This window comes from Corvus moneduloides, chromosome 5 (assembly GCF_009650955.1).
Source record: "Corvus moneduloides isolate bCorMon1 chromosome 5, bCorMon1.pri, whole genome shotgun sequence".
Lineage (NCBI taxonomy): Eukaryota > Metazoa > Chordata > Aves > Passeriformes > Corvidae > Corvus > Corvus moneduloides.
The window spans coordinates 18,807,362-18,822,554 of record NC_045480.1 but is presented as its reverse complement, the minus strand read 5'-3'; the positions used below and the strand labels follow the sequence as shown (position 1 = coordinate 18,822,554).

Sequence of the window (15,193 nt, the reverse complement as noted above, 5' to 3'; positions counted from 1 at the left end):
ACTCTGTCTTGAGAGGAACCTTCGGCCTATCTTCTGAGGTCACTTTTTGTTTACTGCAGTCTCAAAAGCTACATGCAGATGCAGCCAGTCAAAAAGAATGACTACTACCCTTACAGCACAAGGGATCCAGTAACAAAAGTCACCCTACACTTTCTGTACACTTTAACAATCACAAATTACTGTAAAGGCCTAGTCTACTTTTCCTTTGCATTTGAGGTATGATTTATCACTTCAACAAGCTAATTGGGCGTAAACTCAGTAAAACCTTTTTTAAATATTGTTTCATAACGACTCCTTTGTTTTGCCTGCTAACTGTTGTGAAATACAGGTATTTTGCCCATTGCAAAAAAAAAAAAAAAAGCAGAATGTTCTGACGTTTGTTTTGGCATAGTTCTCACGTTTGTTTTAACACAGTTCTTGGTATTTTGAGAGTGCTGCTATCTAAACGTAAGCACTGGGAACATTAATCTTATTTACTGTATTATCAAAACTGAACATAAGCCTGGCCAACATCTATATTATTAATTAAAACAGATCATCAGAATAGGTTTTCATGCCTTTCCTGCTTCAGGTGACTCTTAGAGCAAAAAATTTACTTTAGAGAACTGCATGTTTTTTTCTCTCTCCATAACACATTCTTCTATCACTCTTACAAACTAAGAGACATGTTTACCTCCATAATCAACAGCAAAACAATCAGTAGAGGAGGGCACTCTCGTAAATTTAGTACTTATACAAAAATCCCTTAAACTTTTATATTGTGATCAGAATTCCACGTCATTATCATGTGTGCTGACTGAAACAGTTTGTCACAATGCATCAAGCATGCTACAAGCCTCTTTCAAAGAGGAAGTCTCATCCCAAATACTTATTTTGATTAACTGCTCTGCATGACTTCTTAATGAGAAATTTGTAATGCACACATAAACAAAACAAATGAAAAGCAACATCAACCATGCAACAGCAAATGAAAAAAAAATGGAATGCAAAGGAAAATTAAATAAAAAACCAAATGAAAACCCCCCCACACAAACAAAAAAACACACACAAAACCCCAACCAACCAAAAAACAAACCAAAACAAAAAAGCCCCAACAAACCACAGCAAACCAACAACATCCCAGGACTCAGTGCTGACAAAGAAGTACTGAAGAGCAGAAGAAAAATATTTGGCCGGAAAAATACTTGGACAAAAAGGCATATCGAAAATAGTTTTGATATATCCCCATAATTCCTGGAAGGTAGTACTTTATTGAGGATTTTACTAGTCATCACCATGTATCTACTGCAAAACTAAGAGAGCATGAAAAAAAGCACACACATGCAGAACAACAGAAGTCTTTCACCAAAGCTTTTTCTTTTCTGAATTCTGACACTCACTACTGAAACCAGAGCTGGGTGGCGGATTTGGAAAGCAGTGATATATTTTCAGTTTTGAAAATAAGTACCTATACAGAATAATTTCTCCCGCAGTACAAAGCACAGCACACTGCAGCATCACTTAATTTTATTACAGGGCACATTTATCTACTGGTCATGCCCCAACCATCGCATCTGTCTCAATTATGTAAGAGCAGCATCTCTCTAGTGTCCACTCTAACATCCCTCACTATAACCAAAACACATTAATGATGAATACAATCACTCAAGTCTTCTTTACCATACCTTTCTGTTATGCAGATGAAAAACGTAAGGAAGTCTTATTTCTCTTGACCTGCTTTCACAGCCACAGTTGGGAGAGAAAACATGATGTCACCTGTCAAAACTCAGCAAACACCCCATAACTACACCAAGTACGAGAACAGAGGCAGGAGACAGTAATTCTATTTCCACCTCTCCACAGACTCTGTCTGACCTTGGCAAGTCAATGGGTTTTTATGCTTGTTTTTTCATGTTCAGGACATGAAGAGCTTTTACGCAGACAGCTGGAACAACAACAATAACTGAGTAAGACTCACTATTATTATTCTGCCTAGCCTTAGAACTCTTCCACAATGGCATAAACTCAGAGTGTGCACAAGCACCTCCAAGACTCTAGACGTTTATTTTGAAGCCCCCTTTATGTAAGATCACGAGTGAAAGCAGTAACACCCCTTACCGAGACAACCTCCCCTGTAATCGATAACTGATAAAAGCGTAGTTTCACAAATTCTTCTGCTGAGCAAACAACTTTAACCTTATTTTCCACACTAGCAATTCCTAATCCACAACTTGCAGCTTGCAAACACTGCCTGCAGATCCTTTGCCACTGCTCCTAGACAAAATTAAATTACAGAGTAAAAATAAGAGCTGCCAGGAAAAGGAAAGCAGGATATTTTCTGAAGAGTATCTTTTATTCCATGCAGTTTCTATGGTTCGGCAAAAATTAGGGACCAGTATTTTGCACAATTCAATTCCCTCTTTCAGGCTTGGAAAATTCTGAATTTCACAGCAGCCTGATGAAGTTTCATTTCGATACCAAGTTTTCCTGGTAACCTCCCAAAGCACCACACACTGGAAATATGCCACAAGAATGGCTTTGAAAAAAACAAAGTGCAGATGAAAGGTCCTACAGACCAAGCAATGTTACCAAGAATAAAAGTAGAAAGACATTTTTTTCTGGCACATTCAGAAAAATGTCTATATTTGTCTGTACTCATAAAGGAAAAAATTTAAGTGTTCATTCCTCTACTCAAGTAACTGTAAGAAATTAGATTAATAACCAAAACACTAACAAGGATCCATTGTAGTACATACCCTTTAATCTAACCTACGAGAAGTAGAAAAATCAAATGAAGGTGTGATCTCACACAGAGCAGTTAAAAATGATTAGTTGCCAATACAGGTTGTTCACTATTGGAGAAAGCGTTCTGGATTTTCAAGGCACTGATGAAATAGCACTGTATACAAGTCAGTCATGTAATGTAATAAAACAGAGATAAGCTCTTGCTCCTGAATAACAAACAAATGAAGAAAAGTTATACCATAACCACAACCACTGTATGGTCTTCATGTTTTTCAAGTGAAGCATGTAAACAACTTTAGAATCAGACTCATAGAACATCCCGAGTTAGAAGGGACCCATCAAGATCATCAAGCCCAATTCCTGTCCCTGCGCAGGACACCCTCAGAATCACACCATGTGCCTGAAAGCATTGTCCAGGTGCTTCTTGAACTCTGTCAGGCTTGGTGCTGTGACCACTTCCCAGAGGAGCCTGTTCCAGGACCCAACCATTCCCTGGGTAAAGAACCTTTTCCTAATATCCAACCTAAATCTCTCTTGACACAAATTCAGGCCATTCCCTTGGGTCCTGTCACTGGTCACCAGAGAGGAGATCAGCATCTGCCCCTCTGCTTCCCACTGTGAGAAAGCTATAGGCTGTGATGAAGTCTCCTCTTGGTCTCCTCCAGAACAAGACAACTGATCTCAGTCATTCCTCATATGGCTTTCCCTCTAGACCATTCACCATCTTCATGGTGCTCCTTTGGATGCTCCCTAAGAGCTTTACATCTTTCTTAACTGCAGTGCCCAAAACTGCCCCCAAGACTCGAGGTGAGGTCTCCCCAGTGCAGAGCAGAGCAGGATAATCCCCTCTGTTGCCTGGCTGGCAATGCTGTGCCTGATGCACCCCAGGACACGTTTGGCCCTCCTGGCTGCCAGGGCACTGCTGACTCACATTCAGCTTTCTGTTGACCAGGATGCTCAGATCCCTTTCTGCAGCCTCCCATTCCCTAGCCTATGTACATCCACAGCTGCCCCATCTCTGGCACTTGCCTTTGTTAAATTTCACGTCTGGTGATTGCCCAGCCCTATAACTAGCCAAGATCACTCCGCAGAGCCTCTCAGTTTAAATAACTATGGAAATATGTACTTCAACTCAACATCAATGTTTCAAGACTTATCTACATAAAAAGACGCGTTCAAAAAAGAGCCTCACAAGCTTCCTGAAGTCATGTGCTCTCAACTGAAGTGTTCAGACTGCTTTAGAGAGAACAAATCATGTCCCAGGAGCATGTCATTCATTAAACAATCTTATTAATCAAATAGTAAAACATTATAACAATTATATCTTACAGTAAGCTTTTATGATCAGTCAGGCTTTTAAAAATAAAATTACTAACAAAAATAGTGTTTATCTTCATCTCTGTTTATTTTATATTATATATAATTTTAATATATATATAATACTAAAACGTCTTATATATAATAATAGTCTCTGTCTACTGTAAGGATCAAAATCTGCAAGGTCCATCAAGAGACTTCTCACACTGTACATACTGAAACCCTTATGTTCTTTTCTTTCTTGGTAAAAAAGTTTACCAGTGCAAATATGTACTTTATGCATTTACAAGTGTAAGAGCAAGAAGATACATGACCATATGTCACTATCTGGATAACTAAAGTGCAGTTGAAGAGCAGGAAGTATTTTTCAGAAAACGAAATTTTTTAAACAGTATAAACAGTCTGAAAAATGGCTGTGATGTGACACAGCAAAGGTGATAAAAGTTTCTCCAGGTTGTAAAAGTTACTTAACTTTTTTTGTGAAAGGTGGCAACCACAAAATACATACACACACGAATTATGAGTAAAGAACACCACATAAGTAGAACCTCAGGAAATGAGATAAACTCTAAGTTTAGCCCTTACTTTTCCAAGACTCAGTAAGAATGTAGGGATATGGAAACTGCTTCTATTAATAATTTCTTTTTCAAAGAAGTGTACTGGCTGTTTCCTTTTCTGAATTTTTACATTACAAGAGATAACCTTAATTCTGTATTATTTTCTGACGTCATATAATCTTAATTGTTAATTAATGCAATTATGTTCAAGCATGAAGTGTATAATATTATAATGCTATAAGCATTTCCACATAAAAATAATGGCAGTTCACTAAGATCAAGAATATAATTATTATTTATAATTATAAAACTGCCTTGAAATACTACAGACTTAAAAGGCATATCCACTTTTGTCAATAGAATTAAGATTTCATCTGACAATACGGCTAGTGACATTTACCTTTTTCTCTTCTTCACCTAAAGACAAAACAAAAAAGTAATTCTATAAAAGCAGGCATACACAATTGCTCAATTTTTAAAAATATTGAAATAAATTTAAAAAAAACCTTAAAAATACACCTTCCCTGTGAAATGCTCTTAGGAGACAGTATTTCAGCACATTAGTGCCATATAGGTCAGTTAATAATGTGCTTGCAATTAACATCCAAAGAATTTAGGGTTGCAAGTATTACAAACACAGAAAACATGTCCTGAAACTTCAGAATTCTGCCGACGTGATTTGCTCTCCAAATGTCAAACTAATATTGTGTAGAAACTACATTCTTCATCCCAAGAGAGATTCTAACAAGTTGTGTAAGACAGAATACCTGTTTGTATTAAATATGTATTTTACAAATCCAAACTACAACCTATCTCTTCAAGTTTATCAAAAACCAAACATAGGATAGAACAGGTATGCATTGCACCTTAACTGTACTCTTCAGCAAAAATGAATTAGTAACTATAAAACCTTTCTTCAAAATCTTTACTTGTGAAGGCACCACAAGTCTTTTAGGAAGACTTTATAATACCTACAGGCTACTTGCTCTTCTTTTCACTATTTTTAAACATAGGAATTGGAGTTCAAAATACTGAAAAATAGTCCTAAAATTAATTATTACTGAAAAACAGAAATTAGCAAGTCAGAGGAAAGAAACTCACTGTCATTGACAAACCCACGATCTTTATGCAATTCGTAGCATGGAACGAGACTTAAGAGAGAGCTACTTCTGCAAAAAGGTATCAGCAAAGGATATTGCCTTTTAATTGGCTGTAACAAGCACACACACACTATGCCAAATACAATAGTCTACAGATTATTTCTGGAGAAATCAAGCTACGGAAAGATTATTTTCAAACTTTCTTTGTGCTCTCTATCAACCAGAATAAGTCAAACAACAAAGAGCTACTTAACACAAGGAATAAACAGTGAAAGCAAATAAAATCCAAATTAAGACCTTAACTTCATGCAATTGCTCCTACTGAAACTAAAAAAGGTTTTGCCAGCATTTCAGAGGACTCCTTCAAGAATACAGTGCTCACAAGGAGTTCCCAATAGTCTGACTTTAGACAGCTCATGCTCCTTGATAACAATTTAAATGTCAGTCACACAAAACCATCTAATCATTTGATTGTAAACAAGTTTTTCCCAATCTTTAACACTCATCAGGTGCATATACACAGTACAATAGCTGTAGTTATGCTATTACTCAAATCTTAATAAGCACTGTTTAAACCTTCAGTGACAGTAAAAACTGTAGCCTGAAGAACTCATCCACGAATTCTAGTCCTATAGTCTATATGATTCCTGTTTCCACTCCTTAAGCTTCACTGAACCCATTCTGACTAACATCTCTTGCAGCCTAACCCTATGATGAGGCTCAGAATCAATACGTAATTGTTATCTTCCTAGACCTGTCAATCACACAAGACTACCAGCAATGCTTCTTTTCTGGAAATAACTCTCCCTCATTTCCTTGGCATTGTTGCTCTCATGATTATCCCTTATCATTCTAACTGTTCTTTCAGTGTATCCTTCTGAAGGAGCCTTCTCATTCACCTGTATTATTTTATCAATCACTTCATAGTTTTTGGTCTTGCATCCCTTTCCATTCGTTTTCATTCTGTCCAGGGCCAGGATTCAAATTCACCTATGAACTCCCTGCCATCAATCAGAAATATCCTTTCTACTCCCTAGCTTCTGTGCTTGTCCAAGTCAACACCCCAGCTTGAATCTCTCTCCCCATATTGATGCCTCACTATCAGCTCAGTATCAGCATAGACAACACACAGGTCTTACTCATTCTACTATTGCTTCAGTCTCCTTTCCACTACTGCAAGTCCTGAACCTAATTGGGCATTAGCCCTCAAACCTAGGTTCTCTATAGGTCCTAGAAATAACCTGGTGTTGAGGTCCTAGCAACGCCGATCACATCCCTTTAGTAGGTGAAATTTTATCAGTGACCACGGAAGTTCACACCTGAAATAATGAAGCACACTTCCTCATCTTTCAAGATCCAGAATTGACCCTTATGAACATTCCTCTCTCTATAGCTTTTTTTAGCCTACAGCCAGATCACAGAAGTCCTCCCCTGCCTCATCTCTTGAGCAGCATCCACTTCACTCTCTACTTCAAGACCCTCACTGGTCAACATCCTCATTCTAAAATTACTAATCAGGATGTAGATGAGATTAAAGTTCTGATAAACTGTTATATTTTCATCTCTGAACTTCTCTTCCCTTGACCTTGTGGTTGAGAGAGCTCCAGGAAACAGCACCCTCATTCAAAAACCTCCTACAAGTTTTTTCCTTAGTTTCTTAGTTCTCATTAAAAACAAAGAAACAAAATGACCAGATGGCTGTCACATCTACACTACTGCACTAAAATTCACAGCACTGATGCCAAACATTCTCTTGTGCCATCACAGATCTCATGAGTCTTCCCTGACCCTTAAATCATTACGCCTTCTGGGTAAGGAAACCCCTCATAACCACAGAACTCCTGGATGACTAATTCAGACATGGAACTTGAATAGCTTGTTATTTAGAAAAGTGTGACTAAAACAATTTTCTACTGTACAGTGCCTATGGAAAACATCATACCAGCAACAAACCTACTCAAGTTATTTTTGTCTTTTTTCAAGGCTTCTCAACCTGTTTGAAAAATAATCCAAATGTTATACTGTATACTGCTATTACAGAGGTTTTCACTGGTAATCCAGCGCCCAAGACAATGCCTACTATTTATTATTTCAATCTCTCATCTCTAAGTTGGCTTCTAGTATGTTAAAGATCAGGTTGTCCCAGGCTACTGAGAAGACACTATTCCATACTTTGTGTCACTTTAAAACTACAAAATTAAATTCATGGCATTAGAGATTTTCTCTGTCACATAGCTGTATTAGACTTAGCAGAGCAATTTTCAAACTAATTGATGCCTACAGGTATTTTTGCAGCATCAGCAATTATTTAAAACCAAGTGGTTTGCACTCAAAATATTATATAATTAAAGAAGCACATTTTCATTAATTTTGTCATCCTAAAATGGTATTTCCCTAAATTGTTCACAACCAAAACCAAAAATATTCCACAAAACCCCAAAAATACTATTCTATAACCCCACCTAGAAATTATCCACTTCTTTCAAATAATATTTGTGAATAGTAATTCATTTTAAATTACTTGTCTCATGTTTCTGTTTACCTTTTCACTATATCTAGTTCTGACACCGCCCAGTTTAGGTTGTGACACTGTACATATGAGCAAGTTTAATCAAAACCCTCCTTGTGAGGCAGCAGCACGAGTGTGCCACATGCTGCAAACAACAAAGTGGTAACATATGCTGACTGCCCCCCAAAACTGCTGCAGTAAATTCCTACTATTCCAATCCAATACTGCATAAACCTATGTACCATAATTTAAGCTCAGACATATCGTTTTCATGGGGGGCGGGGGGGAAAGCTTCTTCATTCAGGTAACACTGAGTGCAAAAGAGCCATAAGCTTTACCTCAAAGTTTGAGTGCCCATGTGATGCCCATTCAAACGCAATGCAGGATTTGCATATTACATTCTTCAGTTATTGCTTTTAATTTCACTTTTTTTCCTCTGTCGAAGTAAGTTTTTACAGAACAGGCCAGAAAGAAAACTCCTTATACCAACTATTTTGGGGAAAAAAAAAAAAAAAAATCGGCTACTGGAGAATCGGCAATTTTTAATCCTACTACACACAGACAACTCAGCATCAGAGCCACGCTCCAAACACAAGTCATGTAATTTAAAAAAAATTTAAAAAAAAAAAAAAATCAGGCTCCTTCATGTAATATAACTATAACATTAACAAAAGTTAACATATTTCATTTTACCTACACTGGAAGTATTTAACAATAAGAACAAAAAACTATTTTTCCAGAGAAGTATTTGACTTAGAGGTTTAAACAAAAAATGTAGAATGAAAAACCTAAACTACACACAATTTTTTCACTCTTGTTAAAATGGTATTTTTTTCTACTGCTCTGATTATTTGATCGCTGTTTTTAAAATAATCGACAGTTGTTTTGTCAACATTTTAACAGACATCTGAAAAGGATAAAAGTAATATCACAAACATTAGAACACTTCTGACAAACCTGTAATAATAACAAAAAACAACAAATAATAACAATAAACAAAAGGAAATGGAGCCCAAATATTTGGATGAGTAAACTAACAGAAACGTGGAAAAACTTAACTGCTAACTACAGCACATGCTAATAGTTATAGCAAACTTTAAAAGCGTCTGTTCCCTTCTTTCAACTCCAACCTCTAAAACAGTACACTCCAGGAATCATAACAAACAAGATTAGCCTCCCTAAAGAACACTTAATTGGGAAATTGTGTATCAGCCACAAGATGCCTTCATAAGGAGAGAAATCAAGCAAAAGCTTCAATTTATTTTTTGACAAACAAGAGCGAGGAATTGGAAACACTACTGCAGCCAAACAAAACAACAAAATACCATAATGCTACCTTCTCCACGAGAACAAAAGCATCAACCACCAACTCCACCCCACCCCCAAGCAGGCTGTTGCTCTCTAACCACAGAGCCAATGCTGTAGACAATGTAATCCCACAGGGAAGACAGAAGGTCACAGACACACTGCGAAATCTTAAAATAAGGTCCACGTTTTAGAAAGACACAGAAGTACTTTAACGAGACAAAATTTCATTTGGAACAAACAGGTGGAGTATAGAAACAGCCTGTCCTTCTCCTGACTGCCTCTTCCCTCAACACATAGAGGGAGGTTACACGTGCTCAGGGTAGCCCAAAATTAAGGACACGGCACTTAAAATAAGCAGCAGCAATCAAGATGTGGCGAGGATGGCAACGTGCAATGTAACACTGCAGGTGTGATTGCATGCTGTATACCAGCAGAGGATCTGTTATTATTCATCAGCTGTAGGTGGCAAAGAGGGTGTCACTTATTACGGTGACACATGCTGCAGCTGGCTAGCCATGATTAAGTATTACCCACTGTGGTTGAAAGGGATGGACACTACCATTCATTATGATCCAGCATGGCTTAGTCGGGTAGGCAGGCTGCTACCCTTCCCTGCACCGCAGCATTTGAAGGAACGCAGCTAAAACTCAAAAAAGCCCTGGGAATGGTGTGCAGAGAGGAAAGAAAGGGAACATCGGTCACCCAGCCTGAAGGAACGGGTGTCCTGCTAGCAGGGGCGGAGAGCCCGCCCGCGCTCGGCGCGACCGGGAGCGCTCCGCCGCCAAGTGACAGCGCCGGGCCGGGCCACGGCCGGCCCCGCCGTGCGAGGGGCGCTGGGGCACCGCGCTGAACTTCCAACCACAACAGCAAAAACCTTTGTCCGAGCGCTCCCGGTCCGTGGCCGGGGGAGCCCGGGGGACCCCCGCCTGCGGCGGCACGAGCCGGGGCGAACGAGAAGGGGGAACAGCCCGTGCCAGCCCCAGGTCCCCTCACAGCTGGGCTCCGCCGCTCCCCTGGGAGCCCACAGAGCGGGACCCGCTCCGAAACAGCCGGGATGAGCACTGACCCTGCACGGAGTCCTGACCAGCGCGTCCGTGCCGGAGAGAGGGAGAGCAAAGTGAGCGCCCAGACCCGCCGGGACCCCCACGCCAAAGCGCGGACGGAGAGCGCGGCCACTGCCGGGCCGGCACCCGGGGCGCCTCCTCCGTGCGCCCACCCGGCGGGACCCCAGCCCCGCGAGGTTTGCGCCGCAGGGCCCGCCCGCGGGCCGTCCGGAGGGCAGCTCCCCGTGCCCCCGAGCGGCGGCCGAGGAGCGGGCGGACGGGCGCGGCGCGGCCTCGCCCCGGCAGCCCCGGGCGGCGGCGGCTCCGGCGGGCGCCGCGAACGCCCCGCACTCACCCTGTCACAACAGGCGCCATCTTCCACAAACTCTCGCCAAAACTCCTACTCTCGCGAGAGCTCCCCCCTCCCTGCGGCCCAGAGCGCGCGTGCGCGGACCCGCGAGACACGCGCGGGGCAGGAGGAGGGGGCGGTGCGCGCCGCCCACTCAGCGCCCGGGCTTCTCCCCTCAGACACAACAGCCCGGGCGTGGGAACCGCGCCGCTCTCGCGAGAGCCTGGAGCCAGCCGACACTGCGGAGAGCTGCGCAAGTCTCGCGAGAGCTGAGCGCGCTCAGGGGAAACCGAGGGATTCCCTTTGCCTGCTCGCGCGTCTCGCCCCCGCCGGCGCGAGGAGGGGCGGAGGAGGAGGGACCATTCTGGGCGCGGAGGGAGGGGTGGGGTGGGGCGGCTGCTGGCGCGCGGGCATCGGCCCACGGCCGCCACCGCCTCCTCCCCCCCACCCCCGCGCGTGGGACCGCGCGCCTCGTGCTGCCCGCGGGCCCGGCACGTGCGCGGCCCGGAGAGAGCTGCGGTGCTGGCGGCGCTGAGGGGTCCGGCGGCGCGGAGTGGGAAGCGGGGCAGGGCGGAAAGAACTCCTTGTCAAATGCTAAATAAAAAGAGCGGGAGGCTGGGACTTGGAGGCACAGCCCTTAGGAAGACCTGTTAGGTTCCTTACATGTAATCGTTAACGTAATTTTTTTAGAAGTAGGTTTTACATTAAAAGCCCGGTTTCATAATTTTGTTTTCATCTGCAACCGAAGTGCGTAAGATGCGTTTGTTTAGCAAACAGAAACGGTGGAGTCTGCCAGAGTCCCAGCCAGCTGAGCGAACCCTGTGGCAACAGACGGCTGAGGGTGGGCACGGGGACAGGAGGTATCTGCAACACGGAGCTGCCGGGGTGGGCTCCGACGTTTTCATAAGACAAAAAAAGAAGACCCCAGTTTTGGATTTATTTAACAACATTGCCACTTCAAGGTGAGGGTCTGATTGTCCATCAGGAGACCATATTTGAAAACTAACCCTTTTATATCAAGACTTCTGTCTGTTCAATTTCCTCTATGTGTTTAATATAACATGTCAGTCTAACTTCGGGACAAATGCTACATTGATTTCAAAGATTGCTGAGATTCCAAAGCCCACATCTTTTTTTCTTACTTTAGCTCTGCTGTCTTCCAAATTACAGAAAAGGTAACATTTCAGTAATCCCATTAATAAGATTTTAGGTTTCTCTCCCACATATGTGCTTCATTGCTAATGCTAATTCAATGAATAATGTCTCAGATAAATAAAATCATGTTTTAAGAGATTCCTCGGTGACAAAGTTTTCTGTACATCTCCTGTACAAACAGCTGTTGTCTCCTGTCATTAAGGGACTTTCCCCATCATGATTTCCCCCTCCTCATTAGATACAAGAGGACTTTGATTAGCTCCCTTGTAGGCACAGTTCTTGGCAAAAGCACAATGCATACTGGAAATCCTCTGTAGTGTTTGCAAAGAGCAACTCATAATCCCTTTGGAAATCTCTTCCTAAAAACATCTTTTTCTTTTTTTTTTTTTTTTTTTTTTTTTTTTCTCTCAAGGCTAAAAAATGATCTCAGATCATGCTAACTCCATTCCATTAAGAATAGTTTCTGGATGTTTGCCATGGACTGTCTCTAGATGGTTATTTTATGGGGCCCCTCTTTTAGTGTGTTTTGAATCAAACTGGAAAATCTAAAAATACAGCACACAATAATCTGCAGTGTCTAGCCTCTTTCAATAGTTTACAAAGAAGGCTTTGATTAATAACCAGATTAATTGGATACTGGAGCAGGTATATTATTTCGAAGAATTAATAATTATGGAAACCATTGTAGTCCTTTCCATCACTGACAGCAGTACATTATAAAACAAATAACCATTGATTTTATTTTTTTTAATTATAAAAGATTTGCAGTTCAGAAGGCCAGGAATACTATTCAAATCAAAAACAATAGCCTGAACTTCATGTGAGTAGCTGGTGGAAGAAAAGATAATACGCCACCGAAGGTTTCTTAATATTGTTTATGCATTGAATTTTCTTCTTGCTGCTAGAAGTTTGTATTTCATATGGAGTGTGACTTTATTGGAAACTGAAAGCATCCACTGCCTCAGGGAACTAGACCTCACTTTCTGACCTGTAATGAATATAAGCATTTCCAGAGCTGAGGTAGAAAAATTTAAATACCGGGTTTGCACCATTTAAATCTTTGTGTTTGCTATGCAAATCAGTATTTTGACTTTTTGATTTAAGCTCAGCTGAGGTTGGCAAAAGGGTTCTGAGTCAGGCCTATCACTTCAGAGACAATTTGAAGAAGCACAGCTTGGAGGCGCCTTTGAAGGATATGATTTCCACAGATGTTGGGCTTCACCCGTGTTCCAAGCAGATGCTCTGCCAGGTGACTCCAATTGGGTGCTCAGAATCATTAGTCACCTTTGAAAATGGAAGACTGTTAAAGCAGGAAATCCACTTTACTCTCACTTGTAAACTGGGGGACAGGACCACCTCAAAATTACTTGGATTCACCAACACGTGCATATGCGGACGGAGCCACTTGGCCAGTGCTTAGTGGATCTCAGCAGCGTCATCTGGGAATCCATACAGTTCCCCTCTCCTCTGAGTCTTGCTTTGTGTGGAAAGGGGAGAAAAGACAATGACCCTAGCAAGAGCCCATGGAATCGTTAGGGATCAGGCCCTCTGTGTAGGCGGGGAGGAGGTCTTTTGGCCTGGAGTTTTGTCCCACCACTGGTACTGCGAGAGCTGCTGGCTGGCAGTGCTCAAGCAGCCCAGCTTTGGAGGAGAAGGGCAGGGAGGAGCAGGGAGCATGGGATGCAAGCTGTGATAACCAGGCCAAAGATTTCAACAGCTTGTTTGACCAGTCCAGACCAAACTTTCTCCAGCTCAGCCTTGGCTCTGGGTTTCCCCTAAGCTCATTCCTTTGGGCACAGCACTAGCTAATACACTTCTCATTTGGCAACTGCTTCTCACCTTGCTGGTTTGGAGAAAGATGAGAAAACAAAAGACTTGCACCCTTTTGTGTAGAAGGAATCCCAAGTTTCTTATGTGGTTAACACACATGAGTGAGAGACGGGCAAGGGGACAAGAGACTCTTTCTTAGATCAGCCTGTCTTACAAAAAACGTCTCACAGTGTGTCCTGTAAAATCCCAGCTATTTTAAAACCCAGTGACCTTCAAAAGCATTGTAGGTAGTGAGAACCACAGTTATATGGATCTTCATTATAAAGAGCAGGTTTATCTTGAGATGTTGCAGTTTGTAGGTGGTGTAAATCACACATTCTAGTGGTAGGCACTGTGATACAACCCTGCTGGAATTTCGTAAGCACAGGATGTACAGCGTGGTTCAACCATGTCTCTAGGAAAGCAAATAAACAGGCAGTTGCCCACAGAACATCTCTTAGATCGGAACTTTGGTGCATCTGCCAACAAAAGTTATCGCTTAAGCTGTTAGCCAGCCAGCTCAATGTCAGAAGTGTGTCTGCTCTTTAAAATGGATGCTGATGTTCAACACAGCTCAGAGAATCTGCGACATTGTTTTAAGGATGGCAAGGAGAAAGAATAGGCTAGTTAGCAGTCTGCAGCAGGAGCATTGTTAAATAGTTTTTGCTTGTGTGTCATAGTCTCAAAGAGGATGGTAGAGCGAAGAAAAATATCTGGATCTGTGTCTTAATGCCGGCTCAGGTGTAAGTATGCCTTGCTGTGGGAGTCCCCAGAGGCTACGTTCAGACTTGGGCCTCGCTCTGGTGTTGCCTTGAAAGCAAGTACAGTCCCTTTCCAGAGTATTCTTTTAGTGTAAAGACAAGATACAAGGAGTATAGGAAACATTAGGAAGGAAGATGGGGAAGGAAAGATGAGGTTAACAGTAATAACATCATGTGGTTATGTAGGTTAACAGTGTGAACAGCTTGATGACTGACTTCTGTAACCTCTTATTTTTACGTACTTTTCTAGAACAGCCTGTTAAGACACTTTGCATTGTATCACATTTTGCTTCTCACCCTACCTCAGAATAGTATCTTCACTTATTTTCCATTGGGTGAAATATTTTCTCAGTTTGCGTGTAAACTGCCCTGTATCCCTCCTTTGTTTTACTGGGCTCTTCAAAGAGCCCACATCTAAACCTCTCTTACGCAGCATTCCTCCACTTGTGCACATGATGCCTGTCCACCAGTTAAGTGTGGCACCAGGTTATTCCCTTAGCTCTGCTCTCCAAACACAGCCCTCTGCAGTGGTGGCTGGTGCCATCAGCCCTCTCATCCTTA

The 15,193-nt window shown here is 41.9% G+C and overlaps 1 protein-coding gene across 2 annotated transcripts in view; it reads right to left on the bottom strand.

Moving 5' to 3' along the window:
* The window catches only part of RBPJ (recombination signal binding protein for immunoglobulin kappa J region), a 60,946-nt gene extending 49,969 nt beyond the window's left edge, over positions 1–10,977 (bottom strand). The window contains exon 1 of one of the 2 annotated variants that reach the window (XM_032108863.1): positions 10,914–10,977. In XM_032108863.1, the coding sequence (XP_031964754.1) occupies positions 10,914–10,933 (20 nt within the window). In that variant the 5' untranslated portion in view covers positions 10,934–10,977. Of the gene's footprint in view, positions 1–10,581; positions 10,676–10,913 lie in introns of those variants that run through there. The other variant, XM_032108864.1, reaches the window with a different exon arrangement.
* Positions 10,978–15,193: the final 4,216 nt, after the last annotated feature.